Source organism: Diabrotica virgifera, chromosome 5, assembly GCF_917563875.1.
Source record: "Diabrotica virgifera virgifera chromosome 5, PGI_DIABVI_V3a".
NCBI classification, from domain to species: Eukaryota; Metazoa; Arthropoda; class Insecta; order Coleoptera; family Chrysomelidae; genus Diabrotica; species Diabrotica virgifera.
Genome location: NC_065447.1, coordinates 82,639,903 through 82,664,264, shown reverse-complemented (window position 1 = coordinate 82,664,264; position 24,362 = coordinate 82,639,903). Strand labels below are relative to the sequence as shown.

Sequence of the window (24,362 nt, the reverse complement as noted above, 5' to 3'; positions counted from 1 at the left end):
GTAGGGGAGCCCAAGCGGGGATTTTTGCAGTTACTCGAGCGCGTCAGATTATCATATGGGGAGAAACCTGGTCTGGTGCCCTGCAGATGTAGCTCTACCATATATTGGCTCTTAACACAGGTGGCCAAGTTCGTTAAGGGAGGACCGAAAAAAAATCTATCGTTAAAAGTACTCGAAATTGTCAGATTAAGATAAGGTAAGTTAAGTACATGCAAAAGAGTGTATATTTAAAAAATCTGACGATTTGAGCGAGGCGTAAGGAGATGGATGAGTCAAAAAGTTTCCCAAAGAAAAGCGAATATTTCGCGAAATGAACGTCAGATCGAAAAACTAAAAAATACGTCTTCAATATTTTTCAAAAATCTATTGAATGGTACTAAACATGACCCCCTGCGGAGAGGGGTGGGGGGTAAATTTAAAATTTTAAATACAAACCCCGCGATATTTCGCAAAATAACATCAGATCTATCGATCTATCAATCTATCGAATGCTACCAAACAAGACACTCCACGGAGGTAGGGTGGGGGGTTACTTTAAAATCTTAAATGGGACCTCCAAATTCTTATTGCAGATTTGGATTCTTTACGTAAAAATAAGCAACTTTTATTCGAGACATGTTTTCGAATTATGGATAGATGCCGCTATAATCGGAAAAAACGATTGTTGGAAATGGAAAATTTAATTAAAAAGTGGAAAGTTCCCACTAAAATGGAAAATTTTACTAACTTTTTTTTGGTTTTATGACCTAATAATCACAACCCATAACGTTTCCATAACGCTCGAGTGACTGCAAATTTAGCATACTTTGCTCCCCTGCCATAATATTTCATCTAGGTTAAACAAATAAAAAAACTGCAACTCTTCGTCACTGGAATTCATTTCTATTCTACAAATTTTTGAAGTTTGATATTTAAAAATTCAAACTTCTTTCAAACCACAAAACCGTCAAAACTTTTGTTGTAATTCATTGCTCACAATATCACCATGACAACGCGAAAATTAAGGATATTTGATTATATGAAAGTGTGTCAAAAAACAATGCGAAAAAGTAAATCCCATTTAAAATACATTGTTACTTCACGCACACTTTAAACCCTTCATGTACTGCTGTCTATAATGACAATTTTCACAAACTAAAAACTTATACATAATATGAGATACAGTAGATAAAAAATATTAGCAAAATAATACACTTAAAATATGCAACTGAAAAACACTGCATAAAACCATGAATGCAAAGAAAAAGCACGTCTGATCGTGTTTGTTTATGTTTGTTGTGTTATATACGCATGCGGGCGCATGCCACTGGCGCACGCTCTAAATTCGAACGAGCGTACAACAAATATACACTAAAAACTACGATTTGATGAATGCGCCCATAAGATATAACATGGGCGCCTCCACCAAAATCTAAGGTCCATTCTGTTCATTTTTGACGCTTTTTGTGGTGTAGGCTCGTCGGATCGTGACGTAAGAGGGGTCGTTGCAAAGAGAAGCGGATGCTGAATACAAAGACATAGAAAAATTAAACATGGCGGCATTTTCAAAACGGCATTAAATCATACCTTCGCTGTTATTGCTCCAATTGTTACGTTTGAGGCGTTACATGAGAGAGGAGGGGATATCGAGGCTAACAGAGAAAAATCCAAACACAATGGTATTGTCAAAAGAGCACTATATCATATCTTCGTTGTTATTGATACGATTTTAACGTTCGAGACGTTAAATGAAAGAGGGGGTAGCGAATATATTGTGATAAAAAACAAATACATCGACATTACCAAAAGTGCAATATATCGTATCTTCCTTGCTATTGGTCCAATTGGTCCACCGAGGGTATCACAGGGAAAAAAACAAACATGCCAACATTGCCAAAAGAGCACTATATCGTATCTTCGTTGCTCTATTAAATACAAACGGGCGAGAAGGTATCGCTCCAGATAAAAATATAAAAAATATATAAGATTTATCACATAAATTTTTAATTTTTTTTAATTAACGTTTTTGAATTTTTTATTATTTTTTTAAGTTTGTATTATTATTTCTACGCTATCAATATTATAAATAAACACAAAAAAACCTGCTTTTTTGTGACCACATTTCATAAAAACCCTCGCATTAAGTGGTTAAAAATAAAACAGTTTGTCGTTTTTCTCACATTAAAAAAATTAATATAATATTAAAGAAGAAAAACTCAACGAGTATATAAAAAAGCCAGAAGGAATATTGATCCAATTCCAAAATAGATTTCAAGCCTTGAAATATTTTAAATCGTCTCTTGATTTTTTTCTGAATTCATTTGAAATTAACATAATTCAAGGTGAATTTCTCATTTCTAATACGCAAAAAATATCTGAATTAGACTTACTAGAGTAGAAGCAAGAATATAGATAAAGCTTTCTAATTAAAATATAAATCGACCCCAATTACTGAATTTTGGAAATTTATATCAAAATCGAAGTACCCTGAATCAAAAATAGGCTGCTTGTCGAACTTATTGTGAGTACCTACTTTTCCTTCTATGCTCAGCCAATTCAGGTGATGTTACCTTCGAGATCTTGACATCTTTATACTTCACTTGATCTATTTGTCACTTTGATTTGTAATATGTCCGAGATGTCACGTAAACAGAGCGATGATAGCTTCGTTGGTAGAGCATTCGACCACAGATCGAGAGGTCCCGGGTTCGAATCCGGACGATTCATATTTTTTTTATTTTTGGTATTGTTTTAGTGGTAGGTAATTTAATATTACTTATCGCATATCGTCACTTAAAACACATATTAAAGATTAAAACCGTCTAGTTTCTTTGTTCTTAAAGATATCAGAGAAACTAAAAAAATAAAATGTTCACATAGTCCAGAAAGCCACTGCGCATCCGCTAGGAAAAATATTCTAATTCGGATTTTTTGCACAATCTTACTCAAAAAGGACTCCTTTTAACAAATTTGCATGTTGCCAGGACCAAAAGGTGGTAAAAAATTTTTTATCGATGATTTTTTTAAATGAGAATAGGGGTCGTGTGCTACCTCATTTGAAAGGTTCTTCATTTCTCTATTCAGTAATATAAACATTTACATAATTGGGTCAAACCGGCAAACAGGTGTATGTTCTCAAAGAAATTGAAAGTGTGTAAAAAATTTTTAATAATCAGCTAAGTACTTTAACACATAACGTGCCATCATCAGAGCTTCCTAAAAGGACATTTAAGATGAGAGATTTTTTATACACAAAAGATTGAAAAAACTTACGTTCTCTTATAAATCCTTCATAGAAGAGCAATTGTTAAAAATCACATGAAAAATCATGGATACTGGGCAAAAGCCACAGATATCGGGTATAAAACCCTTAAAATTAAAAGTTTTTCACATCTAAATTCTCTTTTAGTTTTAAAATTACAACATGGCTGCGTCAAACCATTGTGAGTTCACGTGAACAGCTGAGCACTGTCATTCATTAAAATGATAAAGAAGGAACCACTATCTTATGTAAATAATACGTACATACATACGTAAATAATAATTAAAAATTAATTAAATTGAAAATGGCTAAAAAGCCATGTGTTGGTTAAATGCATTCTAAGTGAAGATACTAAATTTTAAAGTTAAATTTTCAAAATTACAATTATTAATATTGAAGTGAAATGTTAACGTGTATATAAGTTATCAAAATTCTTTTAAAAAACAAACCGTTAGGGTTTGACCAAGTGTGGAAGAAGTTAGATGAAAACAAACCAAGGAGAAGTCTCATTTGTCAGGTTCAGAGTTCGAAAGCTGTTATTTTATAAAATTAACAATTTTACCAATAGATTAAGTCAAATCTCTAATATTTAAAGGAATTTATTCCTTTCATTTGCACCATACTGTCGTCGGTGGAAAATAGTGTCGCGCACGCTTGATTAGCAATTAAAAAACAAAGGAGTTTTGAATATTGTATTGCAAAAAACTCTTCGGGATTTCATCAATCGATGTTTAAAGAATATCTACCTACCTTGGCAACATTCAAATTTTCAGTCTTTCACATAGTTTTTGAGGGTTAAAAATGGCCGATTTCGCAATTTTTCAATTTTTAATCGCTTATATGTCAAAAACTATCATTTTTAGAGAAAAGTCACTAAAGACCTTTTCTGTTTGGAATTATCCAAAAAACCTAAAAAAACTTTTTTCCATGCAAAAAAAATAATTTTAGAAAAAAAAACAAAAAAAAACGTTTAAAAAATTTTTGACCACCTTTGGTCCTGGCAACATGCAAATTTGTTAAAAGGAGTCCTTTTTGAGTAAGATTATGCTAAAAATCCGAATCAGAATATTTTTCCTAGCGGATGCGCAGTGGCTTTCTGGACTAACAAAATATGAGACTATAACATAGTTTCAATGTATACCCACCATTCTACCTTTTACTCTCTACAGGGTGTCTCAAACTTTTGTTTCAGTTAAAACACATGTTCCAGAATTAAACCGTATATTTTCTTTGTTTCTAAAGATATCAGGGTCATTTCAAAAACAAAATGTTCACAAAACATAAGACTACATTACGATTTCGATGTTAACTCACACTTGTACCTAGTCCTCCCTACAGGGTGTCTCAAACTTAACATAAGAAAAACATTTCTTTTCTTCTACCCGGTATAAGTACAAAAAATAAGTTTGAGTAAACCTTTGCCAACTGTGTAAATACCAAAGGAACCTATAAAATAATAAAAAAAAAATAAACGGAATCCGTTAATCTGTTCATGAAAAAATCAACTATGAAAATGAGCATCATTTTAGGTGATGCATAACTTTTGAAACTATGTTTATATAACACGTATAATACTTAAATAGTGGACAAGGAACGTTAAGAAAAAAAACTTGTCAATAGATAATTTAATTAACATTATGGAGTAAGTATAGATCCAGATTACAGTGAAAATACGATATAGTTTGGAAATTAATATTTTTGTAACTTTATATTTATCCAAAGATTTTATAATTTTTTTTGCTATGTTAGACTAGGGCCGGTATAGGTAAGAGGACCCCGCAACACTACTTATGGAAAAGTGGTCCCGGTAAAATTTAACGAAAGTTTGGTCAATGATACTTCTAGATGTGTAGATTAAAAAAGTCCATGGGACCTGGGTCTGAATAACTACTATTCTCGAGCTACAGCCTTCTGAAGTTGTTGGATTCGAGTGCTAGGTTTACGTTAAGTGCACTAATTCACGCTCAAGTGAACGAAAATATTATTGGAAGAAGAGAGACTCATTTTCTTCATGCATACTTGCGTCTTGTATATGAATTCGTGGTCAAAAATAGATATATCGTATTTTAGTCTACAGGAAATTTCCGAAAAGTTCTCAGAAAACTAAAGAAGTGCGATATAAAATGTGCTACTAGAGCGATATTAGAATTATCATGTTTTCATGAATGCTTCACAGTTATGCAATACCAGCAAAGCTGCTGTTCCGCCTTATCTTTAGAATACTACTGAACAGTGGCTGATCTAGGGGGGAACAGGGGAATTCTGCCCGTAACACGGTCCAGAACTAAAGAAAAAGTGGCCGAAACATAAAAAATACATTAGCTGACATGAAACTTGTCCCGCATATCAAATATAAGACAAGTAGAGAACATGGACTTGATCTTAATACGAAAAAAACAAAGTACCTGATCCTGATAGTCAGTAAACGCTAAATATTAATTAAAATTGTCTATGGAAAAATCGGGTTTAAGTCATCTTCGACTATCTGTACGTTAAGATTTTGCTGATTTCGGTTAGATGGATCCTATGTCGTGTTAACTAACGGCTCCATCTTGTTCATTCTCCTTAAACGAAGAACAATTTTTTCTTTAATTCTGGAGCATATTACGGGAGAATTACCCCATTCCCCCTAGATCCGCCACTGTTCAGTAGTATTCTAAAGATAAGGCGTAACTGCAGCTTTGTTGGTATTGCATAACTATGAAGCATTCATGAAAACATGATAATTCTTATATCGCTCTAGTAGCACATTTTAAATCGCACTTCTTTAGTTTTCTGAGGACTTTTCGGAGGTTTTCTGAAGACTAAAATACGATACATATATTTTTGACCAGAATTTATATACAACACGCAAGTCTGCATGAAGGAAATAAGTCTTTCTGCTTCCAATAATAAATATTTTCGTTCACTTGACCGGTGAATTAGTGGACTTCGCAAACCGAGCATTCGAATCCAATAACTTCAGAAGGCTGTAGCTCGAGAATAGTAGTTATTCAGACCCAGGTCCCATGGACTTTTTTAATCTACACATCGAGAAGTATCATTGACCAAACTTTCGTTAAATTTGACCGGGACCACTTTTCCATAAAGAGTGTTGCGGGGTCCTTTGCTAATCATTTTAGGTACGATAAGAGCCTATAACTTAAATATTAGAACCTAAAAGAAAACGTATGAACACTGTGCCATCACTTTTTAGTGGGGCATGCGTCGACAGTGGCGCATCATGCTTTCCACTTATGGACGGCATAAATAAATTAAAAGCTACCTTCCCTCACTCCCAAAATTCAATATTTTTCATTTTTTAAGCTCTATGTGATTAAAAAATAAGACTCGGCATAATTTTACGCTATGTAATTGTATGTGTTTCAAAAAACTATGTTTTTAGGGGGTTTTGGGGATTTTTCCTAGTTTATAGACTTCAAAATAGATCAAATCAATGGTTTTTAATAGATCATATGTAAGTTGAAGTAACTCGAGTCCTTTAGAACATTTAAAATGGGAGAAACATGTTCAAACCCCCCAAAACCCCCCAAAAAAACATTTTTTTGGATTTTTGAAGGTGGCAAATTTTAAGGAAAAATCTGAAAAAAAATTTAAAGTATAGTGTTTGATAAAATACACAATATGTACTAAAAAAAACCAAAACCTTCAGCCATCTCCAAAAAAAAGTTACACGCTTTTTTACAAAAAAAAATTGTTTTTGAGGTTATGTACACTTAACCTACGGATATATAAAAAAATAGACATGTTTTGTAAAAGCCTCAACTATCCTTGGGAATTTTTTTAAATATTAAAATTTATTGCATCCTACATAAAAAATAAAAACGAAAAATAAAATTTTTGATGGTGGGGGAAGGGAGTGGTGGGTTAAAATTACGTCGATTCTGATTTTTTAATCACATAAAACTTAAAAAAAAAATGAAAAAATTGAATTCTGGGAGTGAGGGAGGGTAGCTTTTAATTTATTTATCGCGTCCATAAATGGAAAGTTTGATGCGCCACTGTCGACGCATGTCCCACTAAAAAGTGACGGCACAGTGTTCATACGTTTTATTTTAGGTTCTACTGTTTAAGTTATAGACTCTTATCGTGCCTAAAATGATTAGCAAATTTCACCTATACCGGCTCCTGGTCTATATTTTGGTCCCTATACTATAGTGGATTTTATCTATTAATTTTTGTACTAAGAGAGTCCTTCAATTACGCCATGTCTTATGACAAGGAAACGTCAATCAAGTAAATCTGTAAAACAAAAACCAATTACATTGCTGTTTTAAAAATGACGGGAAATGACTCAGAAAGTTATTTAATGTGATACTACGGTTTAATCGTTTCGAAGCTTAAAGAATTAAAGAATAAAAAAAACCGTCAATACGGAATTTTATGCAACAAAATGAGAACAAAGAAAACACATTGTCGTTAAAGAAATTTACTGTTTTGTGTATCAATGTTGGAACAAATTGTGTATCCGTCCGCGCTAGAATAACGGTTGACGTAGTACAAGAGAGTACCTATCTAATAAAGTTGCTATATCACTTTAATAGTGAGAACATTTAAATAGTTATTTTTTACATACGACCAATCTACCATTAAAATACCTTACAATATACAGTAAGCACGTAAAGGTTGGAATAAATTAAATTTTTCGCGAATGTGCGATTCTGGAAATAAGTCCCGAAACAGGTAGATTTTTATTTTTAAATTATTATTTATTTTATGGCTTATAATATATCATACTAGTGACGTCATCCATCTGTCTACCTTATGAGCACCCAAAACCGCTTACACACAATTACAAAATAATTACTCAAATAATTACCCCTCAAATAATTAATCACAATAAGCACTTATTGTGATAGTGTGGTGAAAAAATATTAGAAATAATTATGGTAGGGGAGTAAAGTATGCTAGATGTGCAGTCACTCGAGCGTTATGGGGACCTATTGGGTTGTGAAGAGTAGTTCCTAAAACCAAAAAAAGTTAGTAAAGTTTTCCATTTTAGTGAGGACTTTCCATTTTTAATTTAATTTTCCATTTCCAACAACCGTTTTTTTAGATTACAGCGCCATCTATCCATAGTCGAAAACATGTCTCGAATAAAAGTTACTTATTTTTACGTAAGGAATCCAAATCTGCAATAAAAAATGCAGGATCCCATTTAAGATTTTAAAGTAACCCCCCACCCCACCTCCGTGGGTACTCGTGTGCGTTGCCATTCGATAGATTTTTCAAAAATATTGATTAAATGTATTTTTCAGTTTTTCGATCTGATCGATTTCGCAAAATATCGCGGGATTCGTATTTAAAATTTTAAATTTACCCCCACCCCTCTCCGTCGGAAGTCGTGTTTGGTACCATTCGATAGATTTTTGAAACATATTGAGCACATATTTTTTAGTTTTTCGATCTGTCATTCATTTCGCGAAATATTCTCTTTTTTCTTGTGAAACTTTGGGACTCACCCATTTCCTTACGCCCCGCTAAAATCGTCAGATTTTTGAAATATACGCTGTTTTACATGTACTTAACTTACCTTATCTTAATCTGACGATTTCAAGTTTTTCTAGGGATATATTTTTTTTGGCCCCCCCCCCTTAACGAACTCCCCTGCATTAAGAGCCAATATGTGATAGAGGTACATTTTCAGGGTACAAGGTTTCTCCCCATGTAATAATCTGACGCGCTCGAGTAACTGCAAAAATACCCGCTTGCGCTCCCCTACCATTAAGACAATTTCAGAATATCAACACAATTTCAAAATATTTTTTATTTAAAAAATATAATTCTTTAGATTATTTGTACACAGCTTTTAATAACTCAATATTCAGCGTGTCCCAAAAGGAGCGGAACGGTCGAATATTTCGCGAACTAAACATCGGAGCGAAAAACTGAAAAACACGTTTTCAATAATTTTTAAAAATCTATCCAATGACATCAAACGCAATCCCCCACTCCACCCCCCGTAGGTGAGGTGGGGGGGAACTTTAAAATCTTAAATAGAAACCGCCAGTTTTTATTGCAGATTTTGATTCCTTATGTAAAAGTAAGCAACATTTATTTGAGACATTTTTTCGACTTGTGGATAGATGGCGCTATAATCGGAAAAAACAATTTATTGTAATACCATACGTAAAATATAAAAACGCTCTAATATCTCGTGAAATAGACTTTCAAATGAAAAACCAAAAAATATGTTTTTAATATTTTTCAAAAACCTATCGAATAACACTAAACATTACCCTCTACCCCACCCCCTACAGGTGGGGTGGGGGTTAACTTTAAAATGTTAAATGGCAACCTATATTTTTATTGCAGATTTGGATGAATCACGAAAACTGAGCAACATTTATTTAAAAAATTTTTTAGAATTGTTGATAGATGGAGCTATAATTGGAAAAGACTATTTATTAGCGCCATCTATCAACAATTTTAAAAATTGTTTCGAACAAATGTTGCTTAATTTTTCATGACGAATCCAAATCTGCAATAAAAAATGGGGGTTGCTATTTAAGATTTCAAAGTTACCCCCCGCCCCACTTCTAGGGGGTGGAGTGGGAGGTCGTGTTTTTTGTCATTCGATAGATTTTTGAAGATTATTGAACACGTATTTTTCAGTTTTTCCGTACACCCTATATACTATGTAGGATTTCACAGTATGAATTCAATTATTTTGTAACAATATTGTTTGTTTTACCAATACCTTTCGTGCCTTTTTGTTGTTTATTGTTCAGCAAACATGTTTTTAGCTTGATGTTTTCGTGTACTGTCAACTGTGCGAAATAGACTATAATGTGTTTGCGTATCACGTGTCGTTGATTGAATTACTTGAGGGATGTTCGAAATTTTGAGATTGTGTGCTTCAGTCGGCAGAGTAATTGGTGCCACATCCCTATTGTGTAGAGGGTAAATTAGACATGTTAAATAGTTATTTGAAAGGCGCACACGTCGCGTCATTGAAGCAGTTGAATGGTCTTATTATTCTAAAAAATGGTAATAGTGTTAATTAAACATTAAGTTAATGTTGTTAATAGGTCATTTGTGTTGTATGTGAATAGCTTCAGCTTCTACTATAAGACTAAGAGCTGGATATAGTCTAGGAACCGAAGCTTTTCACCTCGCAATTTTTACAGATTTGCTTCGATCGATTTGCTTGAAAATTTGAGAATAAGTAGTGGATAGTCCAAGGATAAAAATCTATATGATGCCGAAAGGCGCCTTTACCATGGGGGGTGGTTGTCACCGTCACCCCATCTATAGGGTGGAAATTTTTTATTATATTTTGACCGCAAAAGTTGGCAAAAACGTTAATTCTAAGCAAATTTCTAAGCTACATTTTTTTGATACAATTAATATTTATCGATTTATTCGCTATCGAATGTGTTAGTTTTATATCGAAAATATCAAGGTTTTTAATCAGTTTTCTGCTAATACCTCAAAGTTTTCGTTTGATCAAAACAGCTTTACTTAACAAAAATGTACCTTTTGAAAAAATAATCAAAAAGGTTTTTTTTAATATTCTTTAAGACCAATAGTAATCGGGCTATACTTTATTTATGTTAGCTCTTCTTCGTCAAATGCTAAAAATTCAAAGTCAAAATACGGGAAAACTATGCATTTTTCGAGGATAACTTATAGAAACTAATTTAAAGTACTTAAAAAGTCTATCTTCAAAAATAAAAAAAGTCTCTAGCTCAAAAATTAAGTAACTTATAATAAAAAGAATGTCAGTCCCTATTTTTTCAGCGAAAAAGTGATAGGAAACAACCACCTAATTACCACAATAATTAAAATTAGTCATTGACCTTATTCGGTCTTCTTTATTTATGTATTAATAATAGATTCCAGAAGTTTGATCCGCATAGAACGATTAGTTTTAAAAAAACTGAAGTTAAAAGCAAATAACGAAATTTTGTAGTTTGGTAAAAAATGCATTTTTCTTCAGAATAGAAAGATTAGCATCAGAGATACGAAAAAAATGTTTCAATATTAAATTGGAGCCTATTTAATTCTCAAGAACATGGTATGCGATAATTTTTTCTATGGCAAAAATTGAGTGAGCTATTGAATGGCTATTGACAATTAAAACTTGTAATAATATGCAAACACCACCTTTACCAACCCCTTTCAAAGTCACCTCATTTTGCGACCGAGGATTTTAAAAGGATTTAATATTAATAGTCTTATAGATCTTATAAAAACCAAAAAAAAACTTTTTTACCAAACTTTCTATAAAAAAATAAAAAAGTTATGGGTCAAAAACCAATATTTTTTTTGAAAAGAAAAATGGAGAAATCCAATTGGAAGCGTAATAATGTACGTTAGCGGTGCTTTAAGTCATTGGGCCTATTTAGTCTTCTTTATTTATGTATTACTAATAGATTCTAGAAGTTTTGCTGGCTTAGAATGATTAGTTTTAAAAAAAAAACTGAAGTTAAAAGCAAATAACGAATTTTTATAGTTTGGTAAAAAATGCCCTTTTCTTTAGAATAGAACGATTATTATCAGAGATACGAAAAAATGTTTACATGTGAAATTGTAGGTTATAATTCCCATGCAAAAATTTTCTCTATGGCAAAAATTGAGTGAGCTATTGGCAATTAAAACTTGTACTAACATGCAAAAACCACATTTACCAACTCTTTCAAAGTCGCCTCTTTTTGCGACTCAGGTTTTAAAAGGATTTGGTATTCATAGCTTTATAGATCCTGTAACAGTCTACAAAGCTCTTTTTTACCTAATTTCTAAGATAAAAAATAAATAAGTTACGGTTAAAAACCAATATATTTAGGTCTGGATCCCGCGTATGAAAAAAAAGTTGATTAATAGCCAGCTGAAATTTTTTTAGTAGCTTAAGGGTGTCTAGTCGGACAAACTTTGATGTATGGGAACACTGGAACAGGAGAAATTTTAATGGTGCAACAGGTTAAACATTTGGAACGTCAGATTACGAAAACGTCCCATGTATTTTGTCGGACAGAACTTCCAATTAATTCGTTACCCTTTCATTAAACTGTCCTGCAAAAATCAGACTGCTATTTATCACCAACTGGGCATTTTAATGAGTGGAATACGTAGAACATGTCAAATGACGGGAATTAAGACAGGTGACAAATAGCAGTCTGATTTTTGCATGAGAGTTTAATGAAAGGGTAACAAATCAATTGAAAGTTCTGTCCTACAAAATACATAAGACGTTTTAGTGGTCTGACGTTCCAAATTTTTAACCTGTTCCACAATTAAAACTTCCCCTGTTCCATGTTCCCATACATCAAAGTTTGTCCGACTAGACACTCTTAAACTATTAACACATTTTCAGCTTGCTATTAATCAACTTTTTTTCATACGCGAGATCCAGACCTAATTTTTTTGAAAATAAAGTGCCAAAACTAGAAGTGCCAAAATAGTTACTTTCCTAACTAGTTCGGAAAGTGATACTTTCACGCACGAGACTGCCGTTGACCCGAACGACGCGATAGCGGAGTTCGGGCAAGTAGTCGAGTGCGGGGAAGACACTTTCCGCATGAGTTAGGAACAATATTTTTTCTAGGGCCGTACGTTTGGAAAAAAACTACAACAAATAGAGTTATATCAATTTTTATTTAGGAGTGAAATAAACAAATTAATTCTTTGACTTTGATTGGTTCCAATGACGATGATTCAAAACCATCGTTATTGTCTACTGATTTGTATTATTGTAATATTGACTTTTTAATATTATGTCAAAATAATTCTATTTCAACGAATTATCGCGTTAATTTCATTAAAACATGAACAAAATAAGATAAATTTGAAATAAATTAGTAAATAATATCTTAACTATTAGTTCATTGCACGTATTATAATATATTATAATGCCATATTACAAGGTATTTTACGTTCCCGCACGCCGTGCGGAAAAGTGCAACTTTCGGAAACGAAATGCGTGCGTGAAAGTGGTTGTTTTAGCACGGCCGTAGAAAAAAAATTTTAACACCTCGAAACCTTCTTAACATTATATAAAAAAATATGGCGCTTTATAAGAGGTCAAAGAATGGAGGTAAAGGAACTAATAGAACCAAAACACATAGAAAAGGATACATGGATTGACTATCTAAAAAAGCTTTATGCAGAGGAAGAACAAATAATGCTAGAACCGGAAACACCAGAAATTACCACAGATGAAGATGTTAATATAAGTGCACAGGAAGTACGAAAAACACTCGAAAAGCTGAAGAACAGAAAAGCTGCAGGTAAGGATGGAATACCAAACGAACTACTGAAATATTGTGGAGCAGCAATGACAGAACAATTAACAACATTAATTAACAAAATCATAAAACACGGTAAAATACCGGAAGAATGGAGAACGAGCGAACTAATCCTACTATTCAAAAAAGGAGATAAAAAGCAGCCAGAGAACTACAGAGGTATCAACTTGTTAAATACTACCCTAAAACTTACAACTAAAATCTTACAAGACGTAATGAATCAGAGGATAAGTTTAGCAGATGAACAACATGGTTTTCGTACTGGAAGATCGTGTACAGATGCAATATTCGTCATAAAGCAAATTACTGAGAAATCACTAGAGTATAATAGACCAGCATTTCTATGTCTGATTGACTTAAAGAAAGCATTTGACAGAGTAAGACTCAGGGATGTAATCCACCTTCTGTATAATAGAGAAATCCCTCTAGATATCATAAAAACTATTGAGAACATCTACCAAAATAACAAGATGGAAGTCAGAATAGATGGACAACTTACAGAACCTGTAGATATAGGCAGCGGAATAAGACAGGGAGACTCATTGAGTCCTCTGCTTTTCAATTTAATCATGGATGAAATCATCAAAAACGTCAACAAAGGAAGAGGATATAGAATGGGAAACAAAGAAGTAAAAATACTCTGCTACGCAGACGACGCAATATTGATAGCCCAAGATGAAGATAGTCTGCAAAGATTAGTCCACAGATTTAACATAAGAGCAAAAGAATTCAATATGACAATTTCATCTCAAAAAACTAAAACTTTAGTAATCAGTAAAGAACCAATCAGATGCAAAATAGAAATTGATGGTATCAGTATTGAACAAGTAATGGAAGTAAAATACCTTGGAATTACATTGTCAAGTTACGGAGACCTAGACAAAGAAGTGAGAAATCAAGTACAAAAAGCAAATAGATTGGCAGGATGCCTTAATAACACTATATGGCGAAACCGACATATTAACACTGAGATGAAGTCAAGAATTTATAAAGCCAGTGTAAGACCAATAATGACATATGCATCAGAAACAAGACCCGATACAGCCACAACACAAAGACTACTGGAAACGGCAGAGATGAGAGTACTGAGAAGAATTACAGGAAATACACTGAGAGATCGAAAGAGGAACGAAGATATTAGAAGACAATGTAACGTACAGTGTATAAACGAATGGACACTAAATAGAAAAAAAGAATGGAACAACCATATAACCAGAATGGGGGAGACACGTGTGGTCAAAATAGCACGAGATAAATCACCAATCGGCAGAAGAAGTATCGGCCGACCGCGCAAAAGATGGAGCGACAACCTTCCATAGAGGTATCAATCCGCCAATGAACAAGCAGAATTGCTTATAAAGAGGAAGAAGAAGAAGAAGAAAAAAATTTTATCTAACCATAAATATAATAGTTTTTTCTTTAGGATTTGTATTCCAATGTTTTTTCCAAGTTAAAAAGTAAGAGTCCCATTAAAAAAACTTGAAAACTTGGTAAACTTAAAAAAAAAACGATATTTTACAATGATTTATTTAAAAAGAAGCTTTTGTTAGAAATGTGTTAATTGTATATGTAGGTGGAAAGTTGTACCGGGTGTCCCAATAAGAATGGCTCTCGGCCATATCTCAGGAACGGTTTATAGTAGAGCTTTGAAATAAAAAATTTTATAACAAAAGTTGCCTCAGGAAAAGCCTGGAAATGTTTTTCATAATTGTGGGTCCACCGCTAGAGGGCGTAATTGAATATCAAAAATAAAAAAATTTAAATTTTACAAAATTTTCCTAATGAAGGGGCACTGGAAATCCGATCGTCGTATTCTTCATAAAATTCTACGCATATTTGATTTGACAAGTTTAGGTCTACCTTTGGAAATAAGATGTGGGGGTGAGTGGGAACCTTGTTATGAAAAACTGGCTGTGAGTCCGGTTTTGCTAAATCAAATTTTGAAAACTGGGTCTTGTTGAAGACAGATCTTTTTCTTCAATGTAAGCGTGATAATTTTGAACCATCCTAATAAGTAATAAGCCAGCTGGGAGGCGTTATTTAATTTTTTTTCCGAAATCTAGTTTTATTTGGAAAATATTAAATACAAGTATGCATTTTTAATCATGCTTTATAAAATTAGATTAAATTAGCAATAGAATAGCGAAAACCGCATGTCGATACCTTTTGTCTATCTTAAGATATCTCGAGAAACGTGTAAATTTTATACATAACTGTTACTATCACCGGTAAACTAAGTTAATGAAAAGTAGTGTGCTGTGGAAAAAACAAAATAACATTTTCCAGATGTCAACGTATAAAAATATAATTAATTAAAACAACAATATAAAGAGAAAAAATACTATTAAAATTAAATATAACACAGAACAAAAAGAACTACTTAGTGACGACCTAAATATTCAAATTGTTGCCCATCATACACTACTCTAGAATACATTATCCAGAGAATACTAAACGCCATTCAAAGCATATCGAGAGCAGAAATTGAGACTGCTGTTCAATCTACTCTTGAAAGAGTAAAGGTTTGCAACGAAAATGATGGGCAAAAATTTGAACGTTTATGTCATCACTAAATAGTTGTTTTTATTTCTTTGTAATAGGGCTTTTCAACGCTTCTCATTTGTTTCGAGCCTCTGTCATATGCCGTATAATCCGTGTATAATATTAATATACGAGATATGAACGAGGCTCGAAACAAATGAGAAGCGTTGAAAAGACCTAATATACGTTGACAGCTGGAAAATGTTTCTTTGTTGTTTCCATAGCACACTACTTTTAATGAATTATTTCGTTTACCGGTGACAGTAACAGTTATGTTTTTAAATTTACACGTTTTGTAAGATATCTCGAGATAGAAAAAAGGTATTAACATGCGGTTTTCGCTATTATGTTGCTAATTTTGTCTAATTTTGTAATATGGTATTAAAAATGCATGTTTGTATTTAATATTTTCCAAGGAACACTAGATTTCTGAAAAAAATTAAATAACGCCTTCTAGCTGGCATATTACTCAGTAAGTTGGTTCGAAATCATAACTTTTACATTGACGAAAAAGATCTGTCTTCAACAAGACCAAGTTTGCAAAATTTGATTAAGCAGAACCGGACTCACAGCCAGTTTTTCATAACAAGGTTCCCACTCACCCCCACCTCTTATTTCCAAAGGTAGACCTAAACTTGTCAAATCAAATATGCGTAGAATTTTATGAAGAATACGACGATCGGATTTCCAGTGCCCCTTCATTAGGAAAATTTTGTAAAATTTAAAAATTTAGATTTTTTAATTTTTGATATTCAATTACGCCCTCTAGCGGTGGTTCCACAATTATGAAAATAATTTCCAGGCTTTTCCTGAGGCAACTTTTGTTATAAAATTTTTTATTTCAAAGCTCTACTATAAACGGTTCCTGAGATATGGCCGAGAGCCATTCTTATTGGGACACCCGGTACGTAAATTATTCTTAGTTTTAAAAATATTTTTTTCAAAAGACACGCGTTTCTACATTTTTTCTCTCAGTAGATATTTCGATCTGTTTGTTTTGATTTTAGCAAAACACAAAATTGTTTATTTTTAGAACAATCCGGTATTATTAAACCTTCGAGCACCTATTTGCATCTGGAGATAATTACAGTTAAAATTAAATATATAAATAAAGCTATTTCCGTTAATCTTATCGATTATACAGCAATGAATTCGCAATGCCGAATCTATTAACAAAAATTGGTTCAAGGTTTGACATTGTTTTACGAAAACTTGTCGTTTTTTTCAAGGTTTCTTGCTAAATCCATGTATTTTTTTGTATTATCTTCTGTGATATGGTATAAAGATGGGTTCGATATTCATAGATATGTTTTAATAATTCGATTTCAAGGTATTATCTTTATGAAAACAGCCCTTTCTGTGTTTTTACCCAAACAAATAAACTAAATTCGGGTTAAATCGAATATATTATGCAACAGAAACACTTTTTAAGAAAATCATTAAACTACAGTACCGAATCAAACCGTAGTAATAGTCGCTTTCCCTACGCTGACCCGCAAAAGTAACCGGACACTGAGTTTATTTTAAGTAAAATAAAAAGTAGTAGAAAAGCTTTAATTACAATAAATTATTTTTATTGTATGTTCAACAACAAACCATAAAATGGGAAACAAATTCCAAAATATTGACTAATGTAACAAAAAATAAAAATTTACAATTTTTTTTAATCCGGACCAAGACATTTTTCAAATTAAAATCATAAAATATTTCTAAAATGTGGATAATAAAATCAATTATTTCCTCGAGCTCGAATAACAGCTCCCATCCTTTCTGGAATTATGAATCAAGGCAGCAATCTCGTTTTGCGGTATTTATTCCGACTCGTTTATTAACGCCTGTTCTAACGCCACAACGGCTTCAAACTCACCATAATTTTGTAAAACCACTCTTCCCAAGTCGTCTAAGAAATGCTCTACATGGTTAAGGTCTGGAATGGCAGGAGGCCAGGCTAGTAACAGAATATCAACATCTGTAAAGTACATATTATCCGTTAGTACTTTTGTACTAACTTTTTGTACATATTTTGTCGGAATTCCATCCGAATTGTCTTGCAACGGATAGTATTGCATTATTATCCTAACTATGTGCGATGGAGCATTATCCTGCATTAGGAGATTTTCACCCACAAAATACATATACGATAACACATGTTCTTCCAGACATTTCTTAATGTACGTATCAGCATTAGGACCACCTGCCCCTAGCATAACCAGATCTGTATGTGCCTCTAAAGAAATGCTGCTCCATACCATTATATTTCCACCATTAAACTGTACTCAAGCTAGGAGTTAGCAACATTGGGTATAGCATTCTCGACGTCTTCTCCACACTCTTTGGTGACTATCAGGTAAATATCTCGTAAAACGAGATTTGTCTGTAAACAGCACGTTTCTCCAATCTTCCATATCCCAATCAGCATGTAACGACAGATTTCTAAAGGGAGATTCATATTTATCCGTTCGGGCACGTAGCGTTTCGTTTCCGAAAAATATTGATTTTATGGTTTTAAATATGAACAATTCATACTGTCCGGAGCGTATAGTATCAGACAACTCTTTGTAAAATCAGGTTTTTATATTTTTCGGAAACGAAACGCTACGTGCCCGAACGGATATGAATCTTCCTTAGGCCGATGTCACATTATGCGTTTTGACCGGATGCGGTGGAAACGCATGCGTTTCCAACGCAACCGGACCGATCTGTCACATTATGCGTTTTGACCGGATGCGGTGGAACCGCATCCGTATCCAACGCAACCGGACTGACCTGTCACACTATGAGTTTAGTCTCTTGCAGTTTGTAAGCGCATAACGATGTCTCGAAACATTTTGAAAAGTAAATTGTAACAATTTCTGTATTGGAAGCGGAGGAAATCTTACGGAGGGAATTAGGGAGTTGGTGGAAATCTTACAACCTTACATATCGAAAGAAAATGTGTACTAAATTTAGAAACTCCATAAGTGCAGAGGAAAGATTGACAGTCACACTTCACGTACGTAGAAATCAGTCGATATACATCGTGTCTACTTAAGTTAGACATTATTAATTTTACGAAAAAAAGTTTGAAAAAATTGAAAACTATTACATATTATGAAAAGTTGTTTGAAATTTCATGTCTTAGTATGTGACCAAAGTAACTCATTTTTATTTCCTTCATAGTGTTGAATATTTCTTTTTCTTTTTTCATTTTTGTTAGTGTTTCCCTGTTTGTTACGTGTTGTGTCCATGATATTTTCCAAATTCTTTGATAACACCACATCGTAACCTCTCAATATTCTAGTTCTAATTTCGACACACAGTTTTCCATTGCATCATATGCACTGAATTAATTTTATTGAAAGCGCTTTTGGCTTCTGGTCATCTCAATGCATCGTTGTATTTCAAGGCTGCGGTGCCGTTGTTCATTTAGCTCACATCCTAAATAATTGTGGGTACTTTCTCCTATGGTTTTTTAATTAAATTAGATTGTTTCGTCTTCAATTTTGTTCTTACTGACAATCATGATTTTTTTGTGTTCAAAGCCATTCCATAGCTCAGATCCAAAGTATTAGCAATTCTTTCGGAATTTTCCCAGTATCTATAGTAAATTTTGGTGAATAATTCTACTAATGTGTCTATGTATGTAGTTCTGTTAATAATCTTGATTGGTAAATTTCTGTAGGTATTTCATTTCATAAAGGATTTTTCAAAACAAAAGGACTATAATCAAAATATCCAAATCAGGCTACCTTGAATACCGTGATTCATAAAAGGGTTGGAATTTTGGAATTCACTATCTTAGTAATAGCTGGGAATTATGAGGGACAATATGATAAGACAATGGCCCCGGATGGTTATGTAAAGATTTAATACAATTTGTGATTTAGTTTTCATTGAAAGTTCAATACTTATTATACCTGTTTTCATAGAAAGTTTTCTGAGAATATATATTTTTGACCTCTCGGTATTATTAATACACAAGTTTTAAGATAATTGTTTTTTCCTTTCATGAGAAAAGAATACTTTTTGGTGGTAAATTAGTCTTAATTTATGTGTTTTTAATCCAATCTAATAAATAAATTGTCAAATTTCCCTCTGTTTGTTGTCTCGGCCGTTAATAGGTTAAGCCAACTTCTATCCACGCTTTGCATTATTTTGCACTTTTATCCCAAAGTGCTGGCTTCTCCTGAATGAAAGTAATAAATTTATCGGTGTCGAACATTTTCACTATATTATTACTACCGCTGCGCTGCCTTTGTACCGCACTGTCTGACTGCTTTCATAAGAATGCTTGTGTTGTCGTGTCGATGCATTTCGGTCTTCTTGTCTTTGGGTGTCGCCTCAGGTAGTTGCGGCGATGTCCGGTAGATGCGGCAAGAACGCATAGTGTAACAAGCCTCATTTAAAGACGTGAGTTGTCATCATCCCATCGAACCGGAGCGTTTCCACCGCATCCCTTAGGCCGATGCCACATTAGGCCGATGCCACATTATGCGTTTTGACCGGATGCGGTGAAAACGCATCCGTTTCCAACGCAACCGGACCGACCTGTCACACTATGCGTTTAGTCTGGTGCAGTTTGTAAGCGCGTACCGATGACTCAAAACGCATCCGTTTCCAACGCAACCGGACCGATCGGTCACACTATGCGTTTTCACCGGATGCGGCGGAAACGCATCCGGTCAAAACGCATAATCTGACATCGGCCTTATGCGTTTTGAACGGATGCGGTGAAAACGCATCCGTTTCCAACGCAACCGGACCGACCTGTCACACTATGCGTTTAGTCTTGTGCAGTTTGTAAGCGCTTACCGATGACTCAAAACTCATCCGTTTCCAACGCAACCGGACCCATCTGTCACACTATGCGTTTTCACCGGATGCGGTGGAAACGCATCCGGTCAAAACGCATAATGTGGCATCGGCCTTAGCGTTGTCTCCGATGAGCTGCGTTCAATAAATGACCTGTAATGGCGCGACCGCATTAGTAAATTTTTCGTGCGTATCAACTGTTTGTCGCAAATATTTGCGTGCTCGAAGTAAATTGTGCTAGTGTGGACATGTTCGTCGTATAATCGGACGCAAGAATTTTGGACGCACACAACACACATGCTCCATCGGTTATCGTTTTCGAGCAAAGATCAAATGATCTGAGCACCGCGTCCTCACTGGTAAAAATTTGCGACGCAAATTCTTGCGACGAACCATTAGTTCAATACGCACGAAAAATTTACCAATGCGGACGCGCCATAACAGGTACTAAGATGATAAATTTTATTCTCTTAATGTATCAGGTGAAACTATGGTACCACGAACATTTGCCAGTCTCCTAATCAAAGCTGTAACAGTAACTGTCAGCTTTCAAAGCACTTGACGTTTAAGAAACCGATCTTCCACGGTGTTTGTTGAACTTGGTGTTCTTTGTACGGGTCTTCTTGAGTAAAAACCAATTTAAGAAATATTTTTGAAAAATTTAAACGCAGAATGAAAGATTACATTATTAATTTTAGTATCTCTGTTAGTATCTCGCTATTTTTATAATAGCAATTATGTATACATTTTTTCCGTATCTCTATATTTCCTAGTACGGTACATTTACTTATGTGTCGAATACTAACGCAATAACGAGGGGAAAGACTGCTTTCCAGCTATTTACTGAGCTCAATGTACAATTATGCGGCTCTTTAGAAACACTTTTTGTTATATGAGTCCAAATGTTGTTTAATTCAGATTCGGTACACTAAAAACAATATTTTAACAAATATTTATTGTTTCAGATAAATCTGCGCCTGATTCTCGTCAGCGGCAAAACAAAAGAGTTTTTATTCAGCCCTAGTGATTCCGCTGGGGACATTGCACAACATGTTTTTGACAATTGGCCGGATGGTAAGTTTTAATTGTATTCATTATATCTGATAATTGGTAGTAAGCTGTACCTTTTTTTGGTATTTTATTTTATACCTTTGCACAAACTTCTCTCTCAGAATAAACCCTTCTCTCAGAAACAACGCTTGAACCGACCGGCGATTTTGAATGTCAGTTATGGGCTCAAAATCATTTTTTTTAAATAAAATCTATATTAAATCAACGATAAAAATTCTATATCTTTTCATCAGCGTGCCCTAATGACTAAAATCAAAATGCGATTTAAAGGTATAGCAGCTTTCTTGTGCAATTTTTGTATTTTGCCGCAAGTGAAAGTTTTTATACAGGGTGTTAGTAAATAAGTATGAAACATTTTGCTCGATAAACATATGTCCGCAAATGCTTAGTTTCCGAGATACGGGGTGTTGAAATTTTTATTTCAAACTGCCAATTTATTTATTGCTCTAAGACCAGTTGAGCTACGAAAATGAAATTTGGTGAGTTTTAACAGGTAGTTATTATGCATTTTTTGACATACAATTAAGAATTTGGTATTCATCATTGGCACGCCTACGTGTAATGGTCTGAATTTTTTTAAAGAAAAAAATGTACGCCACTGAGATATTTCGAATTAAAAATTATTTTTAAATTCCACGTCTAATTTATGATAAAAAACCTTTCTTGCCTTTTTTCATATGGTGCACCGTTTTTATGCAGAAAAATAAAACATCTTGACGCGTATTTTTCATATTTTTAATACATCAAGAAATATCCAATATAATAATACTAAACTGGAACAATAACAGAAAATATTACTAATAAGATTTTAACTAGGTGCAGAGCTACAACAAATAATGTTAAAAATGACCTTCTTTAGAGGTTATAGCAGAATTTTGACAACTTGACTTTTATTTAACGAAAGAACTAGATAGGACCGCATCAACTGTTAGAAAGCACAATTGTCCATAGTGTTTAATTAGTTAAATTAGCTCCTAGGAATCAAGAAAGGTTCAAGAGAAGTTATTAGAATAAAACGAACCGGCATATTTATGTTTCGTGGACCTTAAGAATGTATTTGATAGGGCAAAGTTAAACGACGTTATCCATTTAATGTACGCAAGAGAGGTACCTCTAGTAATAATTAAAACGATGGAAAATATCTACCAGAACAACAAAATAAAAATAAAAGTAGAAGAAACACTAACTGACACAATTTTGAAGCTGGTAATGGGATAAGACAGCGTCTATTAAGATAAGATTCCCTGAGTCCTCTAGTGTTCAACCTGATCATGGGTGAAATAATTAAAAAAGTAAGGACTAAAAATGGATACTAAAGGGAGAAAAACAACTTATAAGAATCAATAATTTGCTATGCAGACGACGCAATATGTACTAATCTCTCAAAATAAAAATGATTTAGAACGTATGCTGCACCAATTTAATATAACCGCTAGAAAATTTAACATCTTAATTTCCCCAAAAAGACCAAATGCGTGGTTATAACAGCAAGTCTACTAAGATGTAAATTAGAGGGTCAGATAATAGAACAAGTCAGGAAGTTTAAATATTTAGGCTTCACACTATCTAGCTACGGAAAGCTCGAAACAGAAGTGGAAGATCAGGTGAATAAAGCCAACGGAGCCGTAGGTTGCCTAAATGAAATAATGTGGAGAAATAAAAATATCGGAAAAGAAATGAAACGCAGAATTTACAAAACAGCCATCAGACCAATAATGACATTCGCATCAGAAACACGACGTGATACAGAGAGGACAATAATAATGCTAGAAACAGCAGAGAAGGAAACTCTTCGAAAAAATGTAAGATGGACAACATTAATGACTGGGTATAAAACAGAAGAGTAGAATGTAACGACCACATAAGCCGAATAACAACAATAATTAGAGTAGTAAGGACGGCGAGAGACGGTTCCCCAATATAAAGACGATCAGTGCGAAGACCACGAAGCTGATGGAATGACAACTTACTGCACAGACAGAGTCTTGTTTACACAAAAATAAAGAAGAAGATCCTAGGAATCGTACTCTGATAACTATAAAAATGATAAACTTTTATTTATATTGAATCTTTTCTAAAATTCTTAACATTTTGGTATTACTTATATTTGGTATATACTTCATCCCTAGTATTTTTTACATTAAATTTTTAACAATTAATTTTTGCATTAATTTTTGTTCTATTGCTCTCAAGTTTTGCAAAATAAGTTGACCAGTGATACTTGTGGCTGTTAAGTATTGATTTTCAATGTCAGTGTATTCAGTTGATTCCTTTGTGTAAATACATGACTTTGTAGTCTTCCACATACTTCCTATTCAAATGTCGTCAACTTTCTATACGTTCTCATTTTTAAAGCTCATAAACTATGTGTACCTATCTGATTTTTAATAATATATGTATAAAAGAGAATTGCATTGAATTTTACACCCGAGAAGGTATAAATAAATGTTTTCCGCGTGTCGGAGATGATT

The 24,362-nt window shown here is 33.6% G+C and overlaps 1 protein-coding gene across 1 annotated transcript in view; it reads left to right on the top strand.

Annotated features, from left to right (window-relative positions):
• The window catches only part of LOC114332980 (ubiquitin-like protein 3), a gene marked incomplete at its 5' end in the record, with an annotated part of 79,503 nt that overhangs the window by 32,863 nt on the left and 22,278 nt on the right, over positions 1-24,362 (top strand). Inside the window, one exon of the mRNA XM_050651953.1 lies at positions 21,786-21,894. Within this exon, the coding sequence (XP_050507910.1) occupies positions 21,786-21,894 (109 nt within the window). The remainder of the gene's footprint in view (positions 1-21,785; positions 21,895-24,362) is intronic.